Below are 20,969 nucleotides of genomic sequence, written 5' to 3'. Positions count from 1 at the left end.
GCATGCGAGCATTACCAAAGATGGGGTTTGATCCAGATCTGCATCCTGGAATATTTTTGGAAGGAATCTTTATCACGAGATGGTTCGAGATTGGGCGTATTAGATCAAATCTTTGAAAAAGTATCCGATTAGTTTAATGCCCAAAGGGAGAAATCAGTTTGATGTTCTCAAAAATATCAGAAACTATCGGTATATCCCGGAGCAGGGAGACGTGTGCAGTCCTGTTCGTGTGCTCAGTAAACCGGTGATAACACAACAGCAGAGGATATTTGTGTGGTCGAGGATATAAAACTATGAACTGAAGATATCTCACGAGCACAGTTTCATCTGGAGATGTAATCTTTAATCGATTAAGTCATGAAACATCGCTTCCCTCGTCCCTTATTTCATAAACATTTATACGGACAGCACTTAATCGCTCATCTTAGACCGTTTCACGTTGTCTCACTTATGGACCTGCGTTAAGCCAGATGATTTTCTCCAGTTTAAATGAGGAGCATGTTAGTCAGCAGGAACAGCCCTAGTCTTGTAAGCTCTTTCCTCTTCAAGACTCAGTTCATGGCTGGTGTGGAGGTTTCAGTTTCAGAGAACTTCCATTAGCAGCTAATCGATAAGAAAAATCACTCAGATTCACTCAGATTACACAAAGTGCTGCTTAAACACAACTAAAGGCAACACACCCACTCACAATAATCTTACAAGCTTCTCCACACACACACACACACACACACACACACACACACACACACTAGAGCCTCCTTCTCTCAGTTCAGCTCAGATAACATGAAAAAAACAATCTAAGTTATAAACTATCGAGATAAATTTAATTCAGTTATTTTCATTTTCTCCCTTTTCCCTCTATTTTTATTAGACATTACAATAATGAATGTTTAATTATTTACTTTTACTTTTTTTTTTTTATATATAGCATTTACTTAAATCACCAAGCACATTTTTTCCTTCACAATTCTGAATTTTCAATCTATTTTAAAATACTCTGATATGCTACAAATTGTAGAAGTGCATTAATGATACAGGACACTTAAAACTGCATGTTTTTATCCCATGTCAGGCCTCGTATCTAACGTGTTTAAAATAAATATTAATATTCTGCAGCTGCTTTTTTGTGAGTTTTGCTGTAAAAACTTCATTAAAATCAACCTGACTGGAAATAAGAGCTGAAACATCATTTTATGACTGAGGATGGCGTCAGACAGGAGCATGCTGTCTTCACAGTGCTCGACGATGCACCAAATCATTCCTACCTGTAACACCTGGATCATCCTCACTCACTGTTTAGTTTCGCACATACTGCAGTTTATATTTTTCTATATTTCACACTCACACTTGAGCACCTTTAACAAATGAAATTTCCCCTTTGGATTAATAAATGTCAGACTTCTGGATTATTATTATTTGTTGTTGCAACAGTTTAGGCCTTTATTTAAGAGCCCTCTAGAAAAGCCCCCGTGTGCCTCACAACAGCCACGGCTGCATTGTATCCTGGGAGTTGGATGCCACAGGAGTGTGGGACCAATGCCTTCTCTCTCCTATAAAGCCTTTCCCACCACGTCTATAAAAATCTCTGGAATGAGTGCAGCTTTTGTTCTTCCTTCTCTCACCTTCTGCCATAGAGCTTCTCTGGAGGCCAGACTGGAGCAGGCGGCTACGAACCAGCAGTTTCCCAGCTGACCTTGGTGCAGGTCATGAGCGCTGATGCCGTCCACAAACAGATGGGGGTCGCTGGTCAACTCCTGGAACAGCAAAGATGAGACAAATCATTGTTGATAAACTAATTTTCTTCCTTAGAGGCATTACATACACTCAAAACTCTGTAACTGATTACTCATAAAATCGGACCCACAGGCAGCTGTACAGGAACCATCACGGCCCCTGTAAAGTTAATACTTATCCTCATCTTCTTATTTACAGGCACAATTAATCCACTTCTAACCGTATTATAATTTAATCCAGGTTTGAATCTTTTTATACTGTCTATTTTATTGCAGTGTGTCTCTGGAAAACAGCAGGCGGATGTGGTCAGGACAGCTGCCAGGTGTGGATGAACGTAAAGCGGGGCGTTACCCGGAGCACTCGGTCAAACATCATAATGTAAATACAGAGTAAAATCACTCCCCGATTAACTACAAGTCTCTTCTGAGGGTTCAAAGCCAAACAAACCACAGAGGCAGACTAACGGGACGGCAGCCAAATGATAGAGGTGGGATAAACCAGAGCACACGCCCAGGAAGACCACTAACTGTATGTAGAGACAAATGTACACATGGCTCCACAAAGTTAGCCTCTCAGGGTCTTATATCAGGGGCCCGTTCTTCGTACGTCGCTTACTACATCCAAGATCAAATGACACATCCAAGATCAAATCATCGCGCTAACCGTGAGCTCGCTAATCCGGTTCCCCGAACACACCTGCTGTTGACGATTACTACAGCTGGACGCAGGAATGTGACATCACTGGGTGTCGTAAAAGGGGCTACGCATCGATAGTAGAAACATTGATCGGCAACCCGCTGATTGGTCGGCGAAAATGTCGAAGGGGCGTGCTCGGTATTTTCCGGCAGCAGAGCAAGAACTCATGAGTGAGGGATTTCAGGAGTTTCAGAGTTTAATTAAAACGCAAGAGAACACTGCAAAGGCTGCAAAAGCAAGGAGAGAGGGCTGGCAGAAAGTTGCTGACAAATCAAACTCGTAGGTAATTTAATAATAATAATAATAATGGATTGGGTTTATATAGCGCTTTCCAAGGCACCCAAAGCGCTTTACGATACCACTATTCATTCACTCCCACATTCACACACTGGTGGAGGCAGCTACGGTTGTAGCCAGGCTGCCATATCGCGCCATCGGCCCCTCTGGCCAACACCAGTAGGCGGTAGGGTAGATCTATCATATGACACTATATTGTCCAATATCATATGGCATTATATTATATTATAATATGTTATATTATATCCCCTTTCACATTAGAGCCACAACAGGACCCACAAGAACATGGGAACAAGTAAAAGTGGAATACAGGAGTATTCTACAGAATGGTAATATTTATCTCTTAGATTGCTTTGCGTCTCTTGGCAAGGTAATACTGGCCTGTAATACTCTGTTAGTTTGTTCATAACAGCAACCAAGAAAAGGGCAGAGCAAAAAAAGACAGGTGGTGGTCCTGCACCCCCTCGTCAACAAGTTGGTTAAGTAAATAATACCCTCACGGGAATATCGATATCTCTCTATGAGCACACTGTCGCGCTGAGCTAAAGGATCCTGTCTGTCCCGCAATATACGCTGAATTCTGAGGACTCTCCTTATCAATCTTGCACCTTCCGCAATGGGTTGGTCGCGTATACGGACAGGACATGGCTGCGACAGGCTTCCCAAATCCACCTTCGCTTTTATAGCCGTGGTCTCTCATCTTGATTACACGACGTAATTTACAATTACTACTCTGAAATATGAATTACATCTGTAATAATCACATACATGTAATAGAATGTTAATAGTACATTTCCCTTTTTTAGGAAATGACCTGTATGTATCTGTGTGACATCAATAAAAGGATCAAGTGCTGCATTATCTTTAGTTACATTGATAATATTTATTTATGGTGAAACAGTGGAAAAATATCGCTGTTGCTTTCGTATAAATGAAGCGGACATACCTGCGTGGCCGCGATCTAATCCTGTTTACATAAAGTAAACCTGCTCCCGAGCAGGTTTACGCTTACGGCTCTGTTGCTATGACAGCAAGTCCCGGATGAGCTTCGGGGAACCGACTGATCCAGGATCACGCGAAATCGTCAACAATCTAATCCGGCTAACCTACTTAGCGAGGTACGAAGAACGGGCCCCTGGTGTAGAATGGATTAAAAACAGTATGTTTGTGTACTGCAGATCTGAGCAGAGCCAGCCCACGGCAGGAAGAAAGCTTTACTGTGTGCATTCTCCAAATTAAAGGCCACTTTTAGTGCATATAGCTACTATACATGCACAGACAGTAAAGATCCAGTGTTTCCCTAAGACTGTATTTGAGATGATGGAAGAGGAGAAAGATGGAGGATGTATATGCGTTTGCTCTCTGGGACAAGAGATAACAGGTCTAATATTCAGCTCCATTTCCAGTCAGCTCTCCATCCTGTGGGCTGACTGCAGTTTGACTACAGATGGTGGTCCTTGGTCTGCTTTGCAGCCTCAGCATAGTTGAATGCAACTCTCCACCTTCTGCAGGTGCTGGGTAGAGATCCAGTCACAGAGAGGTAAGAACCTCTCCCGGAAACAGACAGTATAAAAGATGAATGTCGCCCTCCAGGTCTGAAAAGTGAAGCCAGTGCAGAAGTGCCTTAAAAAACAGCATTCTTTTTAATGGCCACCAGGGGGAGACTCTTCTGGTCCCCAACAGACTTTGGTGGCGCTGAAGTCGATGTTGAAATGAGCCTCAGCTGCCTCTCTCTCTGTGACGTCAGTAAACACGATCCTGAGGAGTTTGAGATCATACTAAATAAAGCATGATGGTATAGTTAATTATGATTATTATTAGAGTCAGAGTTTATAAACCAAGAGTTATGATTGATAGCTTGTTAGCCAATGAGCACGTCCCTCGGATTCACTGCCAGAGCTAGCCTTCCCCTGTCGCGCCTGGTTTCAAAACACCAAGATAGCGATGCTGAAAACGCTCCACACTCTCATAAAAGGGCACGGTGTGATATCAGGTTCCTTTATTTGTACCCGTAAGAGGATTTAACCTGCAGCAGGTGAGTCATCCATACAAACTCAAAAGAGATAATATCAATTAAAAAAAAAAAAAAAGAGTCAAAGGAGCTTGCAAAGAAAAGCATCTGGACTTCTTTAAGTTGCTTGAAGACGTTTCACCTCTTAATAAACCTAGTGGGAGTTTCCCCCCCACAGAGGGACAAAAGGACCCCCTGATGATCCTCTAATCGCCTGAGCCAAGGTGGGAAACTGGGCGTGGGTCCCAATCAGCCAGAGTTTCGGGTGAGTTCATTGTGAAACCTGGCCCCACCTTGTCATGCGAATTCCTGAGGTCAGCTGGCCCAGGATGTGAGTGGGCGTTAAGGCGTCTGGGAAGGGATCTCAAAACTGGATTATAGATGGCAGAGAGTTGGTGTCGTAAACCACCGCCTCTGTTCAAAGATGGTCGCTCACAGTGGACATAGATGCTTCTTTCACTCCTCTTTCAAACCATCTGTCCTCTCTGTCCAAAATGTGAACATTGGCATCCTCGAAAGAGTGTCCTTTATCCTTAAGATGCAGATGGACTGCTGAGTCTTGTCCTGTGGAGGTGGCTCTTCTGTGTTGTGCCATGCGCTTGTGAAGTGGCTGTTTGGTCTCTCCGATGTAGAGGTTTGGGCATTCCTCGCTGCACTGTACAGCATACACCACATTGTTAAGTTTGTGTTTTGGAGTTTTGTCTTTCGGGTGAACCAGTTTTTGTCTGAGCGTGTTGCTGGGTCTGAAATGGGATGGGGAACCAGGATGTCATGCTTGGAGAAAACTCTCCTGAGTTTCTCTGATACACCGGCTACATAGGGGATGACAATGTTGTTGCGTCTGTCCTTCTTATCCTCCCTCGCTGGTGTCTGGTCTTCTTTTCTGTGCCTCTTTGCTGACTTTAAGAACGCCCATTTAGGATAGCCGCACGTTTTGAGTGCTTCCTTTACATGTGTGTGTTCCTTCTTTTTTCCTTCAGGCTTAGAGGGAACATGTTCTGCCCGGTGGTGTAGGGTCCTAATTACCCCAAGTTTGTGTTCCAGAGGGTGATGGGAGTCAAAGAGGAGGTACTGGTCCGTGTGTGTGGGCTTCCGGTAAACTTCGATGTAGAGGTTGCCGTTCTCTTCAATGTGCACAGCGCAGTCCAGGAAAGGCAAACAGTCGTCCTTTGTGTCTTCCCTGGTGAACTTGATGTTCTTATCCACAGCGTTAATGTGCGCAGTGAAGGATTCCACTTGTTGTGTCTTGATTTTGACCCAGGTGTCGTCTACATATCTGTACCAGTGGCTGGGTACTCTTCCTTTGAAAGAGCCAAGAGCCTTCCTTTCCACTTCCTCCATGTAAAGGTTGGCTACAATAGGTGACACGGGGGAGCCCATGGCACAGCCATGTTTTTGTCTGTAGAAACCCTCGTTGTATTTGGAATATGTAGTGGTGAGGCAGAGGTCTAACAGTGTGCAGGTCTGATCGGGTGTGAAGTTGGTCCTGTCTTCCAAGGAGCTGTCTTCTTGTAGTCGTTTTCTGACAGTCTCCACGGCCTCCGTGGTGGGTATGCAAGTGAAGAGAGAGACTACGTCAAAGGACACCATGGTTTCATCTGGATCCAGGGTAAGTTTCTGGACCTTGTCGGTGAAGTCGGTGGAGTTCTTGATGTGGTGTGGGGTGTTCCCCACGAGAGGTGCAAGGATGGTAGCAAGGTGTTTAGCAATGTTGTAAGTGGCTGAGTTTATGCTGCTCATGGGTCTGAGTGGGACAGCTTCTTTGTGGATTTTAGGAAGTCCGTAAATGTAGGGTATGGCATCCCCTGGGTAAAGGCGGTGATATGTAAGCCGGTCAGTGATTTTGTCCTTCTCAAGGTCTTGAAGGCAAGCTATAACTTTCTTTTTGTAGCTGCTTGTGGGGTCTCACTTTCAGGCTTCATAGGTATTGTTGTCACTGAGGAGAGTAGTGATCTTTGTGTGGTAATCTGTAGTGTTTAGGACCACGGTGCATCTTCCCTTATCAGCTGGTAAAATAGTGATGTTGTGGTCTTTGCTCAGGGAAGCGACGGCCTTCTTTTCTTGTAATGTGAGGTTGGGACTCTCCGCCATTTGACCTTAGAACTGAAGAAGCTTCTCAGATGAGAGGTGAAACATCTTCAAGCAACTTAAAGAAGTCCAGACGCTTTTCTTTGCAAGCTCCTTAGACTACGATGACCTGGATGACTGAGAACCCTCACAGAAATTAAAAAAAAAAAAAAAAAAAAAAGAGATAAAAGAAAAAGAAAAATGGGAGAAGTTTTCTTTAATGATGAATCTAAAAGTGCTTTTAATACACAGTTAACACTGTCAAATGGTTAATTTCAAATATGAACTTTACTCTAAAAGTAAGAGCACTGTGAGAAATTCAAAGAGTGAAAAAATAGTTCCTTCTTCACTTTTGCATCACTGCAGGACACAAAATGTCTCAGGGATCAAAGTCCTCACTTTGACGCTTTAATGCACCACAGCTTCATCTTTATACGAACTCTGCTGCTCTTCCACTGCAGCACGAGCCGTGCTTTAGCATTTTTCCATTAAGCTGTAAATCTATGACATCATACCGATTTGCCCGAAACATCAACACATACTGGCGTGTACAAAATTATCTGGGCGGTGTTCCTCGTCTGTATCTCCCGATTCGATCACTGACGCAGACGGAAACATTTCTAATTTACGATTCAAAGATGAACTTTGAATCACTAAATAACCTTTGATATGTAACTGCCTTACCCAACGACCGCGACCATCATTATCTGCATGTCAACATAATATTAACACGCCATGAACCACCTCCTCGCCATCCTTATCATTCCACACACCTCATCGCCTACATGAACAATAATTTACTTCCACACGCTTTCAATTAAAACTGCTTGTTAAATCCTGAGTGCTGCAGCACTTCTTTTCGACTCCACGTGGAGTTCAAACATGGACTAGAAATGTGAGCAGAAACCTTCAGGTCACTTGCCTACGTCTGTATCATCTGTTTATAGAAGTTAGCAGTGCAGGAGCCATTTTTGATTCGTGTTTCACCTCTAGCCACCAAACGCTGCTTCTCCATCTTAACTTGTGTATTTGTGCATTTACTTCATGCATTCAGGAGAATTAGAGGTAAAAAAAAAAAAAAGCTTACAACCATGTAACATGCAGGATGCTGGACAAGCGAACTATTCTGATTTTAAACTAATGATTTCTTTTATTTAACTTATTACCTCATTATTAACATTTCTTTAGTTCAAAGCTAAATTGTTAAACAGAAATTTGGAAAGTGAAGCAAGTATCAGTCAATAAGCCTCTCAGTGGCATTTTAAAGACATTAACATACTCACAATGAATAAAAGCAGTATGAGAGATCCACATCAGAAATGTTTATGAAAAAAGAAAATGCTGGCAAATTATAGTGCTGTAAACTCCAGTGTAGAAAGGTCAGTAAAAGCCACAGACTGTATCTAAAGGATGTAAAGACAGCTTTGGACGCTTGGTGGTTCGATCGCTGGCTGTTCCAGTCTGCATGCCAAAGTATTCTTGGGTAGAAGTAGAAAAGTACTATACAAGAACCAATCCATTTACCAAAGCCTGGAAACATGACGATGAGGTGGTGTCAACAGGTGTTAGCTAACAGGGAGGGGACACAACAGCGAGAACATAACACTACAAAAAGAAACAAGTCAAACTGACCGAAACAAACAGACTGACAAAAACAGTAAACAGGAAATGACTTGGCACAAACTCGACATTTAGTCACCACCATGTGACCACACCTGAGCCGTAAGCACTAGCTAGCTTGGTTAACGAGTGGCATCCGTAGCCCATAAGCACAGACACAGAAAGCTGTTGATTAGTGATAAATAACAAACAAAAAATAAATAAATAAATAAATACTCATTATCATTTAAAACTGATGCACAAACTTTTTACACAGGAAGCAAAAATAATAATTTCACCAACAGCACAAACTCAGTCGACAGATCCACTTTGTTATACCTGCTTAGCATCAGCACCTTTATCAAAGCAGCCACAGCAGATGATTTGACAGACAGCTCAGCCCTCCCAGAGCTGAAGCTGAAAACTATCCACAGAAACCAAAGCTAGTTTTTGTACCAGGTCGTGAACTTGTTTATTTCTGCTCTGAAGTGAGACATTTTAATATGGGACTGACCCGTTCTGTTGAACACAGCCTCAAGTGGACGTTAGAGGAACTGCAGGCTGGGGCACTTCACTTTTTTTAACCCTCGAGGTTGCTGCCTTATAGAGCTTGAAATAATAAGCTCTTGATATGATCACTGGTTTAAATATACAGCTGTCTTTTGAGTGCTGGAGCTGAAGCATTGATATTGAGTGCTAAAGTTTCACGAGACACCACAGAGAAGTCAGGGTTAAGTTTAGGGTGTAACCAAAGAAATATTTCCCTTATCTCTCCACTCCCTGAACAAATCAATAATATTGATCAAATGCTTTAAGTGCTCTGTTTAATAATTTAGCATGAATAATTAACAGTAAAAGCATACGCAATACACAGAAATCACTCTTTCATAGTGTATATACACTACAAGCCTAGAGGAAGACAGAAAATTACACATTTAATCAAATAAGACTCAATGAGAAGCACTTAAAGAGCAGTGCATTTAGATTTTATGCAGGTCAAGGAAAAAAAAAAAAAAATCACAAGACAAGAAAGAAATGAATCTTTTGACTCAGCATTATTAACGTGAAAAGCCGAGCACGGATTCTGTACACAGCAGCAGAGCGAGGCTGGAAATCTGTTAAGCAACAATTCCATTACGAGCACGATGTTCAGCCAGCATCTGAACTTAAACAGCTGCTGTTCCACTGCATAAAGCTTTCCTAAGGTGCAGTGGGGCTGACTCAAAGCCTCTGACAAGAGGCACTTTTGCAGTTTAAGGATCCTAAACAAATCCAACATGGAATTAAGGCAACATTTGACATTTATCCACCACATTACAAAAGTAATAATAGGTCTATAAAAAAACGTTGTTCACTTTTAAATGATCCTCATTATCTCATACTCTGTCTTGGTGAAGCCCCTCAGTTCATTTAATCTGAAACAAGCTGTTTTAACTCCTTCCCTTTAAGCCAACTGTCTTCTGATTTGCTGCTTCTTGAAAACAGAAGGTTTTAACAATGGGTGGGTGGAGCTTCTGTGCTCAGTCACATATGTGTGAGATGACCATAAATAAGGAAATATAAATTCTCACAAGCAAAAACTGTATGAAGCTAACGGTTACGCCTTTTCTTCATTAGCAGAAACCTGCAACGAGTAAAATGGCTGCGCACAAATCACCACCGTGGTCCAATGATGAGGTGCAGACAACCACCCTGAGATAACGGTAGCCGAGTAAACTTGTATTAAATTGGCTCTAGAGAAAATCATCAGACACTTGGCACACTTAGCTTGATAAAGCTACCTCCTAAATCAGAGCAAGCTAATGTCTCAGTCACACGAGTAAAAACAGGAAAGCTGTACTGATTTTTTTCACATTCTGGAGAGCTTGAGCGTTTTGAACACTCTCGGTCACTTCTGATCGTAAGGTGATTCCACAGGTTGCCTGATCGGACTCAACCTTCCTGCAAACAGTCGCAGTGTGACCTGGACTGACTTCAGTCACGCAGAGAAGTTGTTGGAGGTTTGCAAATAACTGCCTGTGGATGAGGAATACAGAGTTCGTCACGTAACGTTAAAGGTATGTGCCTTTTTCCACGTCACGCTGTGCGCCACGTTATCGTTTACAGGAGATGAATTACAGAATAACAGTATTTTGTCTCTATCTGCCAATCTGACTATCTTCAGGTTTTACACGCTTACATACACACACGCAGTTACTGTCCCTCTATTTAGAAAGGCAGAGGCGTCACGGTGTGATTATTTTACGTGTAGTTGTTTTTTTCCTGTGTAATAATATTCAACATTGCTATCAATGCATTTTTCAATCCCTCTGCAAAATAGGTTTAAAAACATAAACAGCTGGGATACTGTTTGTCCGTGATTTGAACCGAGGGAACAAATCGTGGCAGGATCAGCCTGATATTATTCGTATCCCGCTGTAACTTTACTGTATAAAGAGCTAACATCTCCAAAATGTCAGGAGTAGTTAGTCATTACAACAAGTGTTTGTGAACTAAAAATCAAGTATGTGGGATGCTGTTTGTCCGTGATTTGGAGAGCCCAGCGCGTGCTCTCGATGCAGGGAAAACCAATCCTGCAGGGAGACCTACCTCGGCACCTGTGCAGGTGAAACCAAAGGGAAGATTTGCTTCACCATATTTTCTAGTCTTTGGCTTAGAATGAAGTTGGTTTGGAAACATATTCAGCGATGCTTCATCTCCTGCTTTGCGTTTGTGTGGGCGCCCCGTGCTAGCAGCGTCTAAGCGTCGTTTTGTTTTTTCCCCTTTTCATGCCGCGCCCCCCCCCCTGCAATGGCTCTGCGCCCCCCCTAGGGGGCAGGCCCCACACTTTGGGAAGGTCTGACGTAGCACATCATTATATACCAGCTAGCCCAACTTCAGTAACCCTACAAACGTCACTGCTGTTTAGTTTTCTGTCTTCATTTATGTTGGAAGTGACAGCAGAGCTGCACGTATGAATTTTTTCAGAAATCTCTCAGTCAGAACATGCTACATCATGTTTAGGTAACTAGCAAAACTAGCGAGCTAACTTCCTGCTAACTTCTAACTCCGTTAAATGTAATAAATTCTGTTTTCACGAATGCCTGGATGTTAAACTTCATAGTTACACCTGGTAAAGCAGCAACGCTGATCGTTTTATTAAAGATGAAAGAATGTAGACAGTTTTTAACTCTCAGTGAAGCTGTGTGTTCGTTTGACTTTGGGACCTGAAGAAGACAGAGTTTAGGACCCAGATTACTCCCAGATTTACGAGCACCTTAGTCCGACAAATACGGTAATAACGACGGCCTGCTTGCATGTTCTACAAAAAAAAATGTGTTTTGTTTTGTATCTGACGGACAAACACCAAACCAGTGAAGTTGCACCATTTTTAAAAACCAATTCTGGTTCATCCGTTTCACTCAACAATCTGCTTTTCCCCTTTGAAAACAAAGGCACTGCGCATGCACGTTTTACCCATATTCTATCTCAATATTTCATTTTCTTATCGTTGCCTAACATTGTCGGGCGACCGTGGCTCAGGGGGTTGGGAATCGCATCTGTAACTGGAAGGTCGCCAGTTCGATCCCTGGGCTCTCTCCTGGTCGTTGTGTCCCTGGGCAAGACACTTTACCCTACTTGCCTACTGGTGTTGGCCAGAGGGGCCGATGGCGCGATATGGCAGCCTCGCTTCTGTCAGTCTGCCCCAGGGCAGCTGTGGCTACAACCGTAGCTTGCCTCCACCAGTGTATGAATGTGAGAGTGAATGAATAGTGGTATTGTAAAGCGCTTTGGATGCCTTGAAAAGCGCTATATACATGTAAATCCAATCCATCATTGTACCGGTATTACCGTGAACGGTATAATATGGCCCAGCCCTAGTCACAGTTATATTTAACAGGAACAGTTCAGTCAAAAGCTTCACAGAAGGTGCTTTTTGCTCAGGGTGAGTGTGAAGACGACCAGTTGTAAAGCACTTCACACCGGTCACAATACAAAAGTAAATTCAAGTTCCTTTTGTTCAGTAACTACCAGAAACTGCTTACAACATGAACACACACACACACACAACTCCTTGCTGTTGGCTTGAAATTCCATGAATTCCTCTCCCATTCAGCCGCTTTAACCTCTCCTCTCTTTATATGGAGCCTTGTCTCATGATCACCGCCGCCATTCCCAGCCTACTGCCTCTGTCCGTCTCCACCGTGAATAAACAGCTGACCCTTCGTCTCTGATGTATCACTAACTCTCCACCTTCTTTGAGTTTACTGTGTTCTTCTTTCACACAGGCATAAAATAAGAGCTCTACAAAAGATCGCCAGCGCGGATGATTATGCAGCTGATCCCACTGAGCTGTAAAAGATGGAAACAAGCAGCAAACACTGAGAACTGCAGTTCCTCTAGTGGCCACTTGAGGCTGCCTTTATAAGAAACTCAGTCCCCATAGCTCCCATGTTAAAATGACCACCTTTTCAGCAGAAATAAACATGTTTAAAGTGTGTGACTAAAAGCAGGGCTGGCCTCTATGGATAGTTTCCCCTTTTATAACGACTCTGTGAGGGCTTATTCTCTTTTATACCTCATCTCGGGGTTATATGAGCAGCTGTAGCTGATATTTAAAGACACTGAAACAGACCTCACAACCGTGTTTGTTTTCTGGCCTGTTACGTGATACAAACCATCAAAGAAAATATATTTTTTAAAATACTGCTAACCTGACTGATTTCACTTTGCAAAATATCATCTGTCATCATTATTATTATTTTCCACATGTATACAATACGTATCAGAATAATTGTGCAGCACTACTACTTCCCCTCTCGGTAAAACATTATTTTCACTCACATTTGGCCTTTTCCAGGTGACTCGCCCAATTTGATTTCGCTGGTAGAACAGAGACTGGTCGGAGGTGGGGAACAGAGGGTCTTCAAACAGAGTTCCTTTATGCTGGCACTGCCTCCTCAGAGCAGAGAAAGACTGACCCTCGTACGGCACCGCCATCCTCCTGCACAGAAACAAAATGCTTTACAATGAAGCACAAACAGCATTTACACGATATATAATTACTGACTCCTCACTATCAGAGGGCTGTGCTGTGAGGAAGGATAAGGGGTTTAATTAGTTAGCCTCCTATGAAGTGTTGGGAAATTTATCAGCATATGCAAAACATGAAAAGACTGGAAAACAGTATCACCATTGCATTCACTTGTAATTATGCCATGTCGTATTGACTCACAGGTTTGCTCCCTTCCCTTGCAGGCTTTGGTCTTACTGACCTTATTCCTCACACACACACACACACACACACACACACACACACACACACACACACACACACACACACACACACACACAGTCTGTGTAGCGTACTGAACCTCTTTATATTGTTCTAATATTACAGTTTTATGTGAAATGACTGTTCACACCATATGACCGTGGAATGGGGAATCGCAGCTTGACACATCCAATCAATAACCGCCTTCACTTACTGCACAGACAGATTGTTGATGTTACAGTAAGTGAATTCAGATAGTATCAAAAACATATCTGACTATGTTGAATTTCATTTCAACCACAACACATCAAATGAGTGTCTGAATTTAGAGGTCAGTCTAAAGGAAGAGACTTCACCATAATCTAATTACATGGACAATATATTTACCATCTGAGGCAAAACCAACTATTTAGCCACTATACAACCCTAAACCAACAGCAGCATGATTAGCATCACGAGTCATGTTTTAGGAGGGTGTGTGAGTGTGCAGGAAGGGCTGTATTCTTAATAAAACAAAAAAACTCTTATTAATGATAAAAAGCCATAACGACTGATTAATCTTCTATATTTCCCATTAAAACAGTCAGAGATTTCTAAGAAGCCTCAGTGTCTCCTGATCCTGTTCAAGGCCTCACACTGCACACAGAGCTGTGGATGAGGATTAATAACAAGGGAGTACTTCTTTAAAACTCCTTAAACACACACACACACACACACACAAGATAGTCAGATCATCACCAGTCATGTGACAGGATAGCAAACAGAAACTCGGGCGGTCATGTTTGACTACGGATCGGCAGCAAAGTAAATACACGATCAAAGTTTCATGCCTGTGTGAAAGTGTAGTGACATTAAAGCCTGATCTGACCAAAAACGTCCTAACAGCAGCTTCAGCTTCCTGTCAGATAAATAAAAAGTGAGACAAAAAGAGGAAGGGCTGTGATTTGTTTCCCATGTGGAGAAACCAGAGGCCTGCTGAGCACTAAAGGAATATTTTTATTTTGTTTTCCAGGAATGGGATTGCATCCAGATTCAGAGTGACTCACTGAGGTTAGAGCATGTTTTCTCACACTGATCTACAGAGAAGGACTGACCACAGGACTTCAGCTGAAAGCATTCCTCAATTAAACACTGTATTCATTGCAGGAGAGCTGCAGATGCCACTTAGTACTGCGATGTTCAGATATTCAGGATACATTAAAGGCAGATTTTTTTGTTTTTAAAAAGTGACTACCAGGTAAAATAAGTCACTGTGGCAGGGCGTGGTTTGTGGCTCAGTTGCAGGGGAGGGGTGGATCAGTGGGTTCAGGGTGTGGTGTCAGGACAGGCTGATCAAAACAGGTGCTCTTCAACACCTGGTCATGCCTTCCCCATTTCCATAGGGTCACAGCTGTGTGCTTCGGGTCCTTTTTGTGTCACAGTGGTGCCGAAACCCAGGAGCTCATCGAGCCGGGGCATGGGATAAGCATCAAACTGTGACAGTCACCTTATTTATAAGGACACTCAGAAACAACTGTGCTGTACAGCTAAAAGAATACAATAAGAAAATCAATAAAACTGAAAACAACAAATAAAGTCATTAGAACTGAGTCGCATTAAAAGACTCAGACGCTAAATAACACGTACAGGCAGGACAATCAGCCTTCAAAACAATGCCACAGTTATGAAAACTGACATGCGCATGTCATGCATGTATGAAAATTACTGGACTGACATGAATCTACCTCTGCTCAGACTGAGCTCCCATGCAGACTCTTCACTGGAATCATCAGGCCCATTTGTAATGATATCACTGTCAAATAAGGCCAATAAACACGGAGATGATGCTGAACAGAGCAGAATAATGAGCGCGTGTGTTTCCCCCAACAAATTAGATTCCTGCTTGGTGGTCTGGTTCAATAAACACAGCCACAGAACGGATTTCCCGAATGATGCAGAAAACACTGAACAAGTGCACGGCCTCCGTTTTAGTTTACTTCCTGTTTTATTTGAAACTTGGCTCCTCCTTTGTGCTTTTCCCACTCGATGGAGTATTAGGGCCAGATTAAGAAAAAAATATATTATCGACCATTTTGACACTAAAGTCGAAATCTCGGGATTAAAGTCGTAATTCTACTTTGAGAAAAAAACAACAGAAATCTTCACATTTAGATTTTTTCCCCTAAGAATACATGTTCAACGTTATTTTTGACTTTATTCTACAAAAGCAATCTAATTTTTTTTTCTAAATGTAGTCTAAACTCTGTTGTGCCTTAGCGCCTCTGTCAGGGCCGGCGTTTTTTATCTTACTCTCCCTCGTTTTTGTTTGTTACAAACTATTATTTCACCGGAGTTCATTCCCGTGTCTCAGGAGCTTTTGTTAAACGTCCCCGTTTCCTCCCGTCATCAGCACACAGAGTCCTCCTGCCAACATTTACTAACTACAAACTAAACGTGACACACTTATGGATGTAAAATGACTTTGATAAAACTCAAAACACTTTAAATATTTCAAGATTTAAACTGAAGACCTTTATATTCATGTGGACAAACATGAACATACAGTTAAGCCAAGTTCGCATGACGCGTGACAAAAAACAAAAAACAGTAAAACGACCAGTAAGACAAAAAGAATAAAGTTTGAGAAATATAAAAATACTGAACTTACATCATGCAAATAATAACTTTACATTTTTAGATCCTCTAACATGAACTTATTTATTGCTTTTTAAATGCAGCTGAAATGAACCTTTATTACTTGGGTTTTATCTGCAGAGCTTTTAAATTTCAGAAGCGCTTCTACAGAAAACGGCTCGTAAGACATCTGAAGGTTGAGCGAACGTAAGAATAAACATCAAATGTACGACAGAGTGAAAAAGAACAGCCAGTAAACATTTCTGAAGGGAAGCACGCAGACCCTGAGTGGATCTGAGCGAGCGTCTGTTTAGAAGAAACCACTGTGACCTTCTTCAGCAGCATTACTGAGCAATGACTCACTGCCTGATGGGAGGAGGGGGACGCTGCGATTTTCTGTGTCTCGTATTTACAGCCATTTTTAATAAGTCGTGGCAAATTAGTGGCACCAATAACAGATTGATCACCAATAAGATGGCGTCTCCACTGATTTGCATGAACAGTTGATTTGCAGTTATTTGACTTGAAGATGAAAGTAAAAAATGTTTCAATACTACTTTTGTTTCTGGGGGTCTGTCATTGTTCCTCAAAATGAATGTAGTTATATATAAGTTCCTGTTTTGAGGTGGTTTTCCTACGTGACTTCATCAAGTTTATTCAGATTTTATGAATGTAAATGTGTTAAAGAGACAGCACGTTGTTTCTAAGGACATTAAAATGTAAGGTGTGATGATATAAAGCAGAGGTGATGTACGTTTATATCCTGTTACGGTGGCAGACATTCACACTGAAGTGCAGAGTACACACCAGTACAGCTGTGCAATTAAATGTGAATTTGATTTACAACCTTGGCTTTCATTGAATATTTATATTAAACAGGATAATAAAGATAAATAATTATCGTGCTGCAGTTGGTATTGTAGTAATGCTCTCATTTCATCACATCCTCTTCCTGGTCCCTCCATAAAAATCTCAACCCAGCAGAATTTGAATTAATGGAAATCCTCTTAATTAAAAGAACAATTTTTCATGTGTAAGATAAATAACTAATCTCAGTGCTGATTGAAATAACCTATTATGATTTCTGCCATAAAGGAGCAACAAAAGTTTAGAGTCTCGGTTTCAGACCGTTTTCCCCCCCTACAGAAGCCCCACCCACCAGCTGTTCACACTTACCCTTTGTAAGTGGCATCCAATCAGAAGAAAGCTGGCTTATAAATCCTCTAAAATAACGTTGATGTCAAAAGAGGACATCAGTTTCCAACAATGGCGGCAGCTAGTTAGTGTTAATATTACTCTTATTATTCTTAAACGTTTAACATATTTTCAGGCGAGAATGTAGCTGTGTAAACCTCAAATATCTGCTCAGTTTATCAAGACACCGCATATTTTCAAAAGCGCTCCGACGTTTTCGGAGACGTCTGTTACCCACCAGCTCGATAGCTAGCCGGGGGCAAGGTCACTAGAGCCGGTGAGAACACCGGACTCCCGGCAAATCGTTTTCAAACCCACCGCCATCTTTCACTACTCAGGTTAAACGTATATAAGTCACTTAGATAACTTCAAAATGTTATTGTTTGGCTTTTTTTTTAGTATTTTATTTGTTCCTGAGTAAATCGGTTTGGCTGAGATTAAAGTTATAGTTTTTACACAGCTGAATAAACGTCAAGCAGACAGCTGATTATCAGAAGTGTGAGATGCTGGAGAATATACTCCGGTGTCCTGTTATATTTTAGATAGCAAGGAGTTTATTAAACTTCACCGAAACAATCTGCAAATTTCATTAAAATTTAATAAACTATCATCTTGTCTTTATTTTTAGTTAGCACAGACCTTAAACACTTAAAGCTGTAAGCTAATGATAGTCATATAAGAGCAGATGCTGCTGGTGCAATAAGCTGTACGTTTTACATCCAATGGATGATGATCTGATTAGTCGACTAATCGCAAAAATAATCGGTGACTAGTGACTATCAAAATAATCGTTTGTGGCAGCCCTAGATCACGCCAATAAAACCAGTATAGCAAGACTTTATGAATCAGCAGATGGAGCTCATAACGCTTGAGGGGTCGTCCACTTTGGGCCAGTCGGTGCAACTTCGGGCTGAGTTTTATTAGATCACTGTGGCTCTGTGCACAGATTAATCTTTGTGCAGGCCCCCCAATCCCACACAGACATTCAAGCCCAGAGGTGCCACTATTGCTCACCTGGTTGAGCTGACACCATATACCAAAAGCTGGAGTTCGGTCCAGAGTACTTCCCAAGTGTCACTCCCCCTCAAGATAAATTGCTAAAAATAAATCTTAAAAAAAAAAAAAAAAAAACCCCCAACTTGCCCTGTTTGGATTTATTTTTATCTGAATGGATTTATTTTCTATTGTTTTACATCTCTTTCATCTTTGTGCCTTTATTGTTTTATTCAGACTGCTATAAGGGCGTCTATTTAAAAGAGGGCTTGGGCTTTATCACCTACCCTGTTTACAAAAAGGTGGTAATAAACAGGTGAAAGAGTCAAACTATTTGTTTCACACAGAGGATGAAGTGAAGGGCTGCAAAAAAACTGAGTGCAACACATACAAGCATTCATTTGAACTACGAATAGTGCAAAGCTACTGTAAAAGAGCCCAAGAATAAAAATGTGGGCCGTACCTCATAACAAAACCCAATATTTATCAGATAACTGCAGGAGGCAAGGAAAGCTTTACAAATGCTCCCTAAGTCACCAATTACACCCTCTCAAACACACTCACACAGTCGACAGGAGCCTTTGAGTCACTCAGGTGAGGTCTAACAGACACTGATCGGACACCTGTCAGTCAAAACAGCCACGCCCCTAACTATATATATATATTGAAATTCAAACAGGTGAGTTATTAACAAATCAACCCTCATTTTCAGGACTTTTATAGTGGAGAGCCAAAAATTAAAAAGTTGGTTTAGAGGTTTGGGGTTTTTCCTTTAATTTGTCACCCAATGGAATCTGCTAACCAATGCAATTTATTAAACTCAGACTTAAGAAGTCAATTTGTTGACAGGTTTATGCAAGAGGTGAAGGAAAGACAACATATTTCATTAGGTGTAGCGTCTGCAGCCGTTTCAGGACAAACACCTTAAAGACTCGAACACATCTGTTTACATCAGTCTGCTAATAACAGCTGCAGGTTGCTCGTCTTCCTCCTTCCAGCAGCTGTAAAGCTACTGTGCTGTGACGTGACTGGATTAACCCCTGGTATCTACAGACAGAGAGCTTTAACCATGGAGCAATAAGACCAATACCAGCCAGACATGGGTGTGGTTTTATGCGGGCACGAACACACAACGGATGTGTGACACAAACAGCCCAAAGCAGATGTTGAAACATCGCATGATGTGTGATATCATGTGACATCACAAAAATGCGTGTGGGGTGAAGAATTTTCACAATAATCTGCACCACAGTCCACCTGCCTCACTCTGCCTCAGATGAGATGACATTAATGAAGACTTTCGATGTTTACAGCTTTGTAAAGACACCCGGAGAGAGATTAAAATCAAACCGGAAACTCAAACGTTAACCATCAAAATGACTTACAATATCCCTAAACGTTTCTTTCGTTATTCTTGAAACTACACAACGCAAACACTTCTATTCTATTTTATCTTTTGTTTATAGTCGAGTCTTATACCACGAGCTACACTACTAAACCCATTCAAAATCTTGCAACAATTTTTAATCGTTGCCTTTATTTTGAAGGGCGCGCCGGATGTGTATGTGAAAGCTAGCTAGCTTAAAAGATGAAGTTTTGCTCGAAGTTTTTTTTATTATTCCTAAATCTTGTGATCTTAGTGAAGGCGAGGAAATCGAAAGCGTGAACAAATACAGAGAGCCCTTTGCTGTAGGGCAGCTCTGTAGCACAATATTCATCTTTTTCCAGCGTTTTCTTATTTTAACGCAGACTCCAACAGTTCTGCGTCCCGTTTGCTAAGGAAAAAAGCGGCAAATTTAATAAAATATATTTGCATGAAAAAACAACAACCCAAAAACTATTTAATAAGAGTTCCAGAGTGATTTACGACTGCAGACGTAACTGCATTTCAGCACCGAGTTAGCTGTAACTAATTATATTCACCTGGAAATGGTTGTGTTTTGGTTCGGGCTCCCTGGCTGCTTCACTCCGCGTCTCTCGCTCTTTTCACGGGTGGTTTTGGCGTGTTCTCCCTGCTGTCAGCTCGGTGATGTGAGGACGTTTCTTTTGGTTACTTTGCGACCCTAAAAATAAAAACCACACAGAAACAGGCAGGAGGAGCTTCTGCGCTGCTGCTGTCACACCGACCAGCCCGCCTTCACCGAGGGAGGAGATGCGTTCACGTACCGCTCAGACAAACCACTCCTCTCTCCTTTAATCATTTTTGGATTAAAGCGCTAAATCGAAGTAGAGATTGAGGAGGGGTGGCACATTTATGAGATAAAAACTTACAAATTAAACTTTACAAGCAAAGTTACAAGAAAAAAAAAGACTGTTTTTAAAAAGCTAGCAATTTTACAAAAAATACAGAGAAAAAAAAAGAATTTGTCAACTTTACTTTGGAAAAAATTTTATTTTTAAGAAAAAAGTACAAATATATTTTAAAAAAAAAAACTGTAAAATTTACACAAAAATTATAAGGAATACCCTCCTAATTCTAATAAACTAACCAAACAAATAAAAAAACCTGTT

At 41.6% G+C, this 20,969-nt stretch overlaps 1 protein-coding gene across 1 annotated transcript in view; it reads right to left on the bottom strand.

Moving 5' to 3' along the window:
• Positions 1–20,627, bottom strand: part of LOC309687770 (calpain-5-like) — a 33,556-nt gene extending 12,929 nt beyond the window's left edge. The window contains exons 1-3 of the mRNA XM_082502944.1: positions 20,382–20,627; positions 13,229–13,388; positions 1,623–1,754 (exon numbers count right to left, since the gene is read on the bottom strand). Of these exons, the coding sequence (XP_082359070.1) occupies positions 1,623–1,754; positions 13,229–13,384 (288 nt within the window). The 5' untranslated portion in view covers positions 13,385–13,388; positions 20,382–20,627. The remainder of the gene's footprint in view (positions 1–1,622; positions 1,755–13,228; positions 13,389–20,381) is intronic.
• Positions 20,628–20,969: the final 342 nt, after the last annotated feature.

Source organism: Aulonocara stuartgranti, assembly GCF_965226115.1.
Source record: "Aulonocara stuartgranti genome assembly, chromosome: 14".
Lineage (NCBI taxonomy): Eukaryota > Metazoa > Chordata > Actinopteri > Cichliformes > Cichlidae > Aulonocara > Aulonocara stuartgranti.
The sequence above is the reverse complement of the archived record's forward strand: the minus strand, read 5'-3'. Positions and strand labels throughout refer to the sequence as shown.